This window comes from Numenius arquata, chromosome 21, assembly GCF_964106895.1.
Source record: "Numenius arquata chromosome 21, bNumArq3.hap1.1, whole genome shotgun sequence".
Taxonomy (NCBI): domain Eukaryota; kingdom Metazoa; phylum Chordata; class Aves; order Charadriiformes; family Scolopacidae; genus Numenius; species Numenius arquata.
Window position 1 is genome coordinate 3,564,565 of NC_133596.1, and position 10,433 is coordinate 3,574,997.

General features: G+C 65.9%; 1 protein-coding gene across 1 annotated transcript; it reads right to left on the reverse strand.

The window, feature by feature from the left end:
• Positions 1–142: 142 nt before the first annotated feature.
• Positions 143–10,285, reverse strand: LOC141474302 (discoidin, CUB and LCCL domain-containing protein 1-like). Its single transcript, XM_074162144.1, is given in 16 exon segments — positions 143–507; positions 1,010–1,132; positions 1,272–1,309; positions 1,404–1,468; positions 1,470–1,585; positions 1,793–1,885; positions 2,008–2,176; positions 2,266–2,387; positions 3,148–3,342; positions 3,466–3,569; positions 3,690–3,823; positions 4,003–4,075; positions 4,317–4,368; positions 4,776–4,913; positions 7,602–7,823; positions 10,180–10,285. Coding segments are annotated over 16 exon segments (2,115 nt in total).
• Between the last annotated feature and the right edge of the window lie 148 nt (positions 10,286–10,433).

Consider the following 10,433-nt stretch of genomic DNA (forward strand, 5'->3'; position numbering starts at 1 on the left):
GCGGCCCTGCGGTGGGGTCTGCGGGAGGTGCTTGAGTAGGGGCCGCGCAGCGGGGCGGGAGCGGTAACCGTACGGATATATAATATATATATATTTAAATAGATTTGTTCTTAAAAAAGACACGCCCACCCCCCCGCTTCGCTCACAAGGCTTCGTGATACACGTGTGAGAGGGGACAGTCCCCAACCTGGGACCCCTCTGGAGAGGGGGCATCCCCCGCAGTCCGCTCCATCCCCCCGTCCCCAGCTCGGGGGGTGGGTGCATCGTACCGCACCGAGGGGGCGACGGGGAGCCCCGGGATGCCGTGGGGCCCATTGGGCTCGCTGAAGGGGGTGGCGTACTCGGGCTCGGGCGGCAGCGGCTCGGCGTACTCGTGATATTTTCCCGGCACGTCGTAGTGGCTCATGACCAACGGCAACGTGTAGCCCTCGTCCAGGAGCGGCTTGAAGGTGGAGGGGCCCATCTGGCTACCGGGGCTCAGCTGCACCAGGTCCGGTTCGGCATATTCTGTGAGGGGGATGGTGGGGTCTGAGCTGGGGACAGTAGGGGACCGTCCCCACAGCGGTCAACTGTCCCCATAGCGGTCATGGTGCTGTTCCAGGTGTGGGTGGGCTGGGGGCACCCATGGGTGCAGAAAATGGGCACATCTGGACCCCCGGGGCTGGGAAAAGCCGGGCAGAGGTGTGTCAAAGCCCAGCCGGGGCAGGACACCCACCCCACGGGGACAGGCACGTCCCTCTGCCCCAGGGCAGAGCAGGGCTCCTGGTGCCCACCTTCCAATGCCCACGGCTGTGTCTGAGGTGGAATAATAATAATAATAAAGATATTAAATAATAAACCCTGCCAGGGTCTCCCTTTTGCACAGGACCACGATGCAGAACAGGGGTCATCGGATCAGAGTGGTGCTGGGGGTAAATGGGGACCCCAGGGTGTCCCCAAGGTGCAATGGAGGGGACACGGCTGCAGGTGTGGGCTGAGGGATCTGTTTGCACACCGATGACCCCATTACCTGGCGAATGGGACTGGCTGAGGTCCCCCGGCGTAGCCACCGTGGGGAAGGAGGCCAGTGCGGAGCCGGGGGGTGGCAGGCTCTGCAGGGAGCACACCGGGCTCGACTCCAGTTTGGGGTACCCTGAGCAGAGAGCAGAAACCCCTGGTTGTCACACACTGTGCCTGGGGGCAGACCAGTTAAACCAGCTGCACCCTTCCTGAATTTGGCCCCGTGGCACGGCAATTGGGGTGCCGCTGGTGAAGGGTTGGGGACACTTTACCTTTCGTGACCCCACAGCTCAGCTCCGCCGCCGGCTTTCTGCCAAGGGGAAAATGAGATGGGAGTGAGGGGTCCTGGCCACCCCGTGCCCCACCACCAACCCACTGCACCGGGGGGCTGCGCCCCTTGGTACCCAGCGAGCAGCCAAATGGAGCTGCTGGGCTTTGGGGAGGGGGTGATGCTGGGTCCCCCAGGGCAAAACAGGGGGGCAGGATAGGACCCACCTCTTCCTGTGGCAGAGGAAAGCCAGCAGCAGGAGGCTGGAGCAGAGGAGCACGAAGCCGCCGATGAGCAGCATCACCAGCAGTGTGGAGTCTGGGGAGGGAGGGCAGCGTCAGCCCCCAGCTGCCCCATCCCACCCCTCTGCACCCATGGGTACCAGGAGCCCACCCAGGGCCACCAGAGAAGGAAAATCAATGTGTTGTCACGGAGGGGGTCTTAAAGCCCAAGTGGGTCCATCGGTGCCTACAGCACCCACAAGAAGAGGCTGCGCCCCAGGAACAGCCCCCCTGTGACACCCACCTGCCTTCTCTGGGTCCAGAGCGACGCCGGGGATGGGGGTGCGGCTGGCCGGGCCGCTGGTGGGGACGGGGACCTCCTTGGGGATGCTGGGCACTGCGGGGCAGAGTGGGGACTGTGAGCGTGGGACCATCGCCGGGTGCACGGGGAGATGGAGACCCCCGGGGGCCGTTTGGGATGCAGGGGGTGGGGGTGACAGCTCCCACCCAGGGGCTCACCATAGGGCCGGGGTGCACGGACCCGCGCTGGCTGGCAGCCCACCAGGGCCACCTTCAAGGCCACACGCTGGTGCCAGCTCTGGGGTGTGACACGGACGTAGCGGGCGACAATGGGGGGGATGAAGGCGTTGGAGACCTCCTCCTGGCTGTTGGTGTTTCCTTCAAAGACCTGCCGGAGGGGGCGAAGAGGGAACCGATGGCCACACATCCGCGGGCAGGGGGTCTGTGCCCCCCACCCTTTGTCCCCTCCATGCCCACCTTGTCTTCCTGGCCACTGGTGCCTCTGTAGGGTCTCCAGTTCTTCCCGTCACGGCTGGAGGAGACTCGGTAGGACGTCACGTAGTAGTCGTACTGCTCAGAGGAGCCCTTTGTGATGATGCCTGTTGGTGCAGGGGGAGCCCAGGTGGGCCCTGCTGTCAGTTGGGGGGTGCAGGGCTGGGGAAGGGTTTGGGGGGGCTTCCCTGCGCCCCAACACACCCCAATTGCAGGGAGCAGAGCTGTCCCAGCCAGAATAACCCCCATCTCTGGGATACCCAGCTCTGTTGGGAGGGCACAAGGTGGGGGCAGGACATGTCACCCTCCCTGGGGAACACCCCGCAGGGTGGCTCTCCGACCCCAGGAGGGCATTTGGGTGGCAGATCTGAGCGCCGGACCCCCCACTCTGCCCCCAGGAGCCGATAACCTCCGGCCTGGGCTGCCAGCCCCACATTCCTCCCTCCTCCAGCCTCCGGCCGGACAATGTCCCCATTTTCCTCCCCTCGGTCGCCAGCCGCCGCACAAAGCCCCCACTTTGGGCAGGCTCCGGCCGAACAAAAGGCGCTCGTTGGCACCAGATGCAAGAGCATAATATTAACTTGTTCGTCCCAGAAACGGCTGCGGATGGCGGGGGGGTGAGGGGGGCACAGGGACAAAAAGGGGACAGGAGACAGCCGGGGGGGCTGGTGCTGTCTGCATCCCAGTTTGCACCAGTAAAACCACAGCACGAGGAGCTGCAGTCCTTTGTGGGGGTTTTGGGGGGCGGTTGCGACTGCTCTGGGCAGTTTTGGGGGAGTCGGTGACGCTGGCACCCGTGTCACCATGGGGAGGACAGTGGTCAGGGTGGTGCGGGGACAGGGATGGGGTCCCCTGGCTGGCCCTCACCTGTGACATTCCTGCGGGTGCCCAGGTCCAGCTCCAGCCAGGCGTCCTCGGAGCCGGGTTCGGTGGCCCAGGAGTGGCCGGCGGTGCCAAGCGCTGCCCGTTCAGCCACCCAGGCTCGGTCCTGCCCCAGCGCGTCCACCTCGTGCCACCAGGACGAGGCGTTGAAGGCGACCACCTCCAGCACGTTGCCGCAGGCTGGCAATGGGAGACAGCAGGCTGGGAGCCCGGGACCCCCAACTGGCCACAGCACGGGGGGGTGGCACCGGGCCTGGCAGCCAAAATCGTGGCTTAATTTCAGGGGAAATGGGGAAAAAATACCTTTGTGGAATATGAGCCGCTTCTCGGAGAGGGATCCCCTGCAGGGAGGGAAGTGGGGGGAGCATCAGACAGGGGGGGTCCCCAGGTGAACAAACCATAGGCGTCTCCGAAATCGAGGTGGGGGCAGGTCCCCAGTGTCACCATAGAGGTGCCCCACAGCCGGGTGTGGGGTGCAGCCGGGGGTCTCCAGCCTCCCCCCCCACCCCTCCCCCAGCCTCGCCCACCTTTTGGAGTGGAGCCCGTTGGCGAAGGCCGACTCGTAGAGCGTGATCCCCTTCTCCCGGGACAGGGTGACCTGCCCCCCCAGCTCATCCGCGATCACCCCGGCATGCACGGCCGCCTTGCAGAGCACTGAGGTCTGCGGGGAGCAGGGCAGGGGTGAGAGCAGCCTCCCCCCCCGGCCCCCGAGATATGAGGGGGCTCCAGCACCCCATGGGGCACCCCATGGCCAAACCCAGCCCCTGCGGTCTGCTGGGGGGTGACAAGCAGTAGCCACGCGTGCTGGGGACCGTGGGGCGAGCCAGGCTCTGCACTTACGTCCCGGTAGCCCTGGCTCGGGTTGCCCCAGATGTCCCCGTCGATGTCCTTGCAGCCCGCGGGGCAGTATGCGCTGAAACACACGGTGAGGGGGGGGCGGTCAGGGCTCACTCCCATCCGAATCCCCCCCCCCTCCACACTCGCTTTGCTCCCCATCCCATTGTGGTTGCACCCCAAGAGCCCTGGGGCGAGCACAGCCCAAACCCCTGGGAGAAAGATGGGGACGAAACCGGGGCTGATGGGGACCAGCAGTGATGCCAAGGTGGGGGGGACACCAAAGAGGGGATGACCGCTCACACCCCCTGGCCACTCACCTGACGTGCTCCTGGGTGTAGTGGGTGCCTCGAACCAGGCAGGAGACCAGGTCTGCAAGGCAGGGACACCCCAGGGTGAGGGACCCCCACCCAAGCTGCAACACCCACCTCTGCCCCAGGCCACACCATCCCAGAGGGGCAGGGAGGGATGTCCCCTCGGTCCCTGCAGCCATCGGCCCCACACCGGTGGCTCTGCCTGATATTGGGGTCCCGGCTGGCTGGGGGTCCCAGGGTGCTGTGGGGAGGTCCCAGCTGGCTGGGTGGCCCAGGGGTCTCCCATGTTGTTCCCCCAGCCAGGAAGAACATGGGTCTTCAGGGAGCTCGGGGTGATGGGAGCCCACCCTGGGGTCAGCAAGGAGCTGCCTCCACCCCTGGCTGTGTCCCCTGCCGTGGGCCAAGACACAGCCTGGGGGGGGGGGGGGGGGCGCTCTGTGTCCCTGGGGGATGCTCCCCCCCTACCTGGGTGCTGGGAGGTGGCATAGGACAGAAGGAGGCCTCGTCCCGAGCGGTGGCTGGTGCTGTTGAAGAGGACGGTCACAGTGCTGGAGTTTGTCACCAGGAGCGGGGCAGAGGGGACGGCATTCCTGCAGTAGGGCCCTGCGGCAGGGACGGGGCCGTGGAAAGGACAGGGCTCCCCGGGGACAGGCATGGGCACCCGGACCCCGGGATGTCACCTCCCCTGGCTCAGCCCTCGCCACAGCCAAGGGGCCTCAGGTATTTGAGCTGTGCCCCAGGGTGGTCCCATGCCAGGGTGGTCCCATCCCTAAGGTAGTCCCAGCCCCAGGATGGTCCCAGCTGCAGGGTGGTCCTATCCTGAGGGTGGCCCCGTACCCAAGCATGGTCCAGCCCCAGGGTGACCTCATGCCAGGGTGGCTCCATGCCAGGGTGGTCCAACCCCAGGGTGGTCCTATCCCCAGAGCAGTTACATCCACTCTATGGGGGGGACCTGGGGCACAGCCCCCCGCAGCTCACCCTGTCCCCACCGTCCCCCACCTCCTCCCCCCCGCAGTGTCCCCCCACAGCCACAAGCAGCACCGGGGGGACACAGCCCCCAGGTAAGGGGGTCAGAGCTGGACCAGGCTCCTGGGGGGGGCACCCCAAGATGTCTCCACCTCCCCAAGCGGGGACAGATGGGCTCAGACCCCCCACTGTTTCCCAGAAACGCTTCCCCCGGGGGCCTCTTCATTCCACCGCGGCTGGGACAGAGAGCACGAGTGGCCACCACCTCTTATCGGGCGTCTGCCACCACGTCCCCCGCTGCCAGGGCTGGCAGGCACGGCGTGGCCCCACGAGACCCCAAAATGGGGGCTGTGTCCCTGTCCCCTCCCCATCTCCCCTTTCACAGGCACTGCTGAAGCTGCTCCTAAATCCTCCCCGTTTAATCCAAATTAATTTGCAGTCTCCATCTCCCTGATTAAAACTTCGGCTTAGCGAGCAGGCAGGTTCCTTGGGGACATCCCTGGTCCCAGCTGGGGACAAGAGGTGGCCCCAGTCCCCAGTTGCCGTCACCCTAGCTCCCCCCTCCATCTCTCTGCTCTGGGTCATGCCCATCACTGGGGCCTTGGGGTGCCCAGAGATGCTTTGAGCAAATGCCATCGAAGCCTTGGGGACAGGGAGCTGTGTCCCTGTGTCCCCATGTCCCCATGGTGCTGGCAGTGAAACCCCCCCGGCAGGGTCATGTTGTGCCTCAGTTTCCCCACCCCGACCCACACCCTCACCCTGCCTGGGTCATATTTAACCGAGAGGCTGAGCCCGGGGGATGTGGGACATCCACGTGCACAGGGATGTCACAGGGTGACAGATGTTCTGGGGGCTCCACGTGATATGCAAATGACATGCATATGAGATGCAGATGCCACGCATGCACAGATTTCCCACCCGCTGCCAGATGCCAGCGCTGCCCTGGGCAGACGCTGCCGTGTCCAGTACGGTGCCCACCCGGCCGGTGGCTCCAGAGACCCCCCTGGGTGCCAGGGACCCCTCGGCCGAGCCGTGGGCTGGAGGCTGCCACCGCCATGGGGACCCCGGCACGTCCCCAGGCCGGGCGCCAGACCCGGGGTCTGAGTCAGCAGGAGAGAGCCCACAGCCTCCGCCTGCGCCGGCCGCTTCCCGAAAAACATCTGGGATTTCTCAAGGGCCGGCGTCAGCCGCGGACGAGGGAGCGAGACCCCAGCCTGGCCCCACGTCACCCCCCGCTCGCTGGCACGCATGGCCCCGGTGAAGGCACCCAAAGGGGCTGTGTGTGCCCGGCCACCTCTGCCAGCCCCCCAGGAGCATCATCTGGGGGTCCCCCAGATGGGTCCCCCCTTTCCCACGATGCTTCAGGACGCCTCAGCCTGGGCCAGACAGTCTCTGGGTTTTGGGGTCCCTGGGGACGGGGACAAATGTGTCCCCAAGGCCACAGCAGAGGGGATGCGGAACAGGGACCTCACGTGCTGTCACCCCTCTGGGTACCATCCCCAAAAGGGTGAAAGCCCTGGAGAACAGGGAAAAATCCCGGTCCTGGGAGCCGTGGCGGATCCAAGCTGGCTCCTTTCCACCCCGTGGTTCCCACAGCAGCCCCTGCCCAGCCCCTGCCCCTCACCGCGCCTCGGGGCTGCTCCTCCATCCCACCCCATCGACACCCCAGCGCTAACGCTTCCCTCCCCCCCTCCCAAGACGTCTCCCCCAGCACCCGCCGTGCTCCCGGTGCTGTCAAATCCCTCCAAGACCATTAAATCTCTCCGGGGAAATCCTGGAAGTGTTTAGGCAGCGGCTGGGCAGATGGAATTAATTAATCGGCGGCTGCATCTGCTCCCAGCTGGGTGTCCCGTCCCCCCCCTCCGCCTAGGCAACAGCCCCCTCCTTGGGTACCCCCCTCCTCAGATACCCCCATCCTCAGATATCCCCCTCCTCAAATACCTTCTGTCCTTGGGTACCCCCCTCCTTTGATATCCCCCTCCTTGGGTACCCTCCTCCTTGGGTACCCCCCTCCTCGGATACCCCCCTCCTCGGATACCCCTGTCCTCCAGTACCACCCTCCTTGGGTACCCCCATCTTTGAGTAACCCCCTCCTTAGATATCCCCCTCCTTGGGTACCCCCATCCTAGGGTATCCCCTTCCTTAGACATCCCCATCTTTGGATACCCCCCTCCTTGAATACTCCTCTCTCCCATGATGAAATCAGCTAAAAAGCCAGATTTTCCTGACCTTCTCCTTATCCAGGACTTTCCGTAAAGTGATATCACCCCCCCAGCCCCATCCACAGCTGCTGCCTCAGTTTCCCTGGGGACCCCCCCCCCTTACCGTAGGCGGTGCCAGCCTGGGGATCGGCGAGCAGCAGGGAGCTGCGGGCGCAGTGCTCGGAGGGCTCCAGGTCTATGTCCCCGAAGGCCAGGAGGAGGGAGGTGCCCGGGGGGGCGCGCAGCCGCCAGCGGCAGGTCGTGTGGTTGGGGTAGGTGCCCGGGTAGTTCTTGGAGCTGAGGGTGCCGCTGTGGGGTGTCAGCAGCGTGTGGCCACAGCCATCCCCTGCGGAGAGATGAAAGGGGGGGGGGGGGACGGGAACGACATACTCAGCGAGGGTGCTCCCTGCCTCAGTTTCCCCACTTGGCATGGCCCTGGGGACACCCCATGGCCACCTGCAGCCCCTTCAAATGTTTTCTCGGTTTGAAACCACTTTTTGGTGGCTTTTTTGGCTGCCCCCCTCCCACCGGGGATGGACTCCTCTAGGGGGATCCAGGGATGAAGCTGCCTCAGTTTCCCCCAGAGCCACCCAGTGCAGACCTGCACCCCCAGCTCCTCTCCATCCCCCAGGCCAGGAGGACTCCAATTTTAAGGGCTACAAAAGGATGCAAGGGGGAAATAACTGCCCCCACAGCATTGAGCAGCCCCCCGGGAACCCCCAGCTGCAGCCTTGACCTTGAGGATGACCTTGGGCAGCTGCATCCCAGTCACCTCCTCCCGGGGGTGACGCCAGCACCCGCCACAAAAGGGGCTTTTCTCCGGGCTCCCCGCCCCCGGGCAGGAGGAAATATCCCGGAAATTTGAGTTGAAAGTGTTCTGAAGGGATTTCTGGTGGAGCTGGGGCAGGATTGGGGTGCAGGAAAGGGCAGGGAAGCACCACTCGGCCCCTCTGCGTGGGCTGGGGGGGGAGGTGTCCATCGTTCTTTCCTCCCCCCCCCCACTCCCTGCATTCCCCAAAAGCTGCAGCTCCTGCCAAGCATCATCCCGGCGCAGCCGGAAAGAAAAGCGATGGCGGGCACGGCTTTGCCCCTGCCTTGGCTCCCCTCGCCGTCGCCCGGAGACGGCACAAAGCATCGGCGGGGGAAAATCCTGCAGGGATAAAAAAAGGGGGGGGGGGGCGGAGGTGAAAGATGCCAGCCTCCCCCCCCCCCCTCCCACAGAGCCCACTCCTGCCCAGCCTGTGGGAAGGGGCCAGCAGCCAAACTGGGGGGGGGTTTATCCTGTGAATGACCCCTGGGCAGGGATGTGGGACTGGGTGAAATCCCTGATTTCCCCCCATGGGAGGGAAAAGTGGCCCCCGTTATGGCAGAGCTGGGAAGGATCAGGCCCTCCAGGGCTGGGGGGGGGGGGGGGCGCACCGGGGACAGGCTGGACGGGGGCAACGGCACGGGGGACCCCGGGGCTGCCGGGAAAGCAGCTCCCAGAAGGTCTGCTGTGCTGAGGAGAGAGAAATTTGGGGGGAATTTCCAAAAGGGAAGGTCGGAGTCATCGGGTTCTGCATGGAAAACCAAATTTGCCAAAAAAAAAAAAAAAAATGGGAAAAGTGGATTTCCGTTGGGTGAGGATGAAGCCGCGGCCCCCGCTGGGGCCATCCCTGTCGGAGATTTGTTTGGTTTCTCACAGGATGCAGGAAAGACACAACAGGGCGATGCTCCGGGAAAAGTCTGGCACGCTCCCGCCTCCGGCACGCTGCCATCCCCGGGAGAGCTGCCCCGTGTCCCCCTGGGGCCTTGGGATCCGGTGGAATCCCGCTGTGGGACATCTCCCAAATCGCTCGTGGGTTCCGTCCCCCGTGATCCAGCCCTTGCCCCGTGCCTCAGTTTCCCCCTCACTGGTGACAACGCTGCGGGGTGTCCCATCCCCGTCTCCTCGCTCCCGGATGAGTTGGGGACAAGAGCCACCGGGAAAAAGCACGTCTCGGGGACAAGGTTTGGTTGAAAGTCCCCGCGGGGGCCTTCCCGCTCCCCGGTGGGTGTGAATCCCCCCGGATTCCCCGCAGCACCCCCGGGATGGAGCCCGCTGCCCGCTCACCGTAAGCTCCGCCGATCCTCTTAAACCGGGGCAGCGTCGGGCTCCCGGGGATTAGGGATTCCCGGGGAAAGCCCTGCGGAGCCGACCCCGGGAATCCCGGGGCCGGCAGCACCCTGGCACCGGGAGCGGGATGGGACACGGGGCGGGGGCTGCGGGGAGACCAGGGGGGTGCGTGACCGGGGTAATGCGGGGTGGAGGAGGCAGCAAGGAGCATGTCCCGTCCGGTACCGGGGCAGGCGGACAGCGGGGACCCCGTCCCGGATCGGCAGGGGAGCGGACGGACGGCGGGGACACCGTCCCGCTGTGGTCCCAGTCCGGGGACAGCAGGGATCTCATCCCGGATCGGTACCGGAGAGCCCATCCCGGTCCGATCTCGGTCCGGACACAGTGAGGAGCCCGTCCCCCATCGGTACCGGGGCAGGCGGGAGTCTGTCCGGCCCCCGACCGGTGCCGGTCCCCATCCCGAACCTAGTCCCCGTCCCGGGCGCGGCGCACGGCCCATCCCGTCGCTGGAAGTTTATCCCCGAGGGGTGCCGGTACGAGCGGGACTCCCGGTGCCGTGTCCCGGTGCGGGATCCCCCGCCGCCGCTGCCTCGCAACCCCCACTCACCCTCCTGTCCGCCGGCCGGGCGCATCCCCAGCGGGCCCAGCAGCAGGCAGCGGCGGAGCAGCGCCACGGCCAGCGCCCCCCGCGCCGCTCCGCCGCCCGCCCGCATCCTCCCGCCGCCGCCGCCGCCGGCCCCGCCGCGGCCCGCCGCCGCGCCCGCCGCCGCGCGCCCGCCTCCTCCCAGCCCCCGCGCTCCCATTGGCCGCCACCGCGCGGCCCCGCTGTCACCATTGGTCCGCCTCGCTGTCAATCAACCC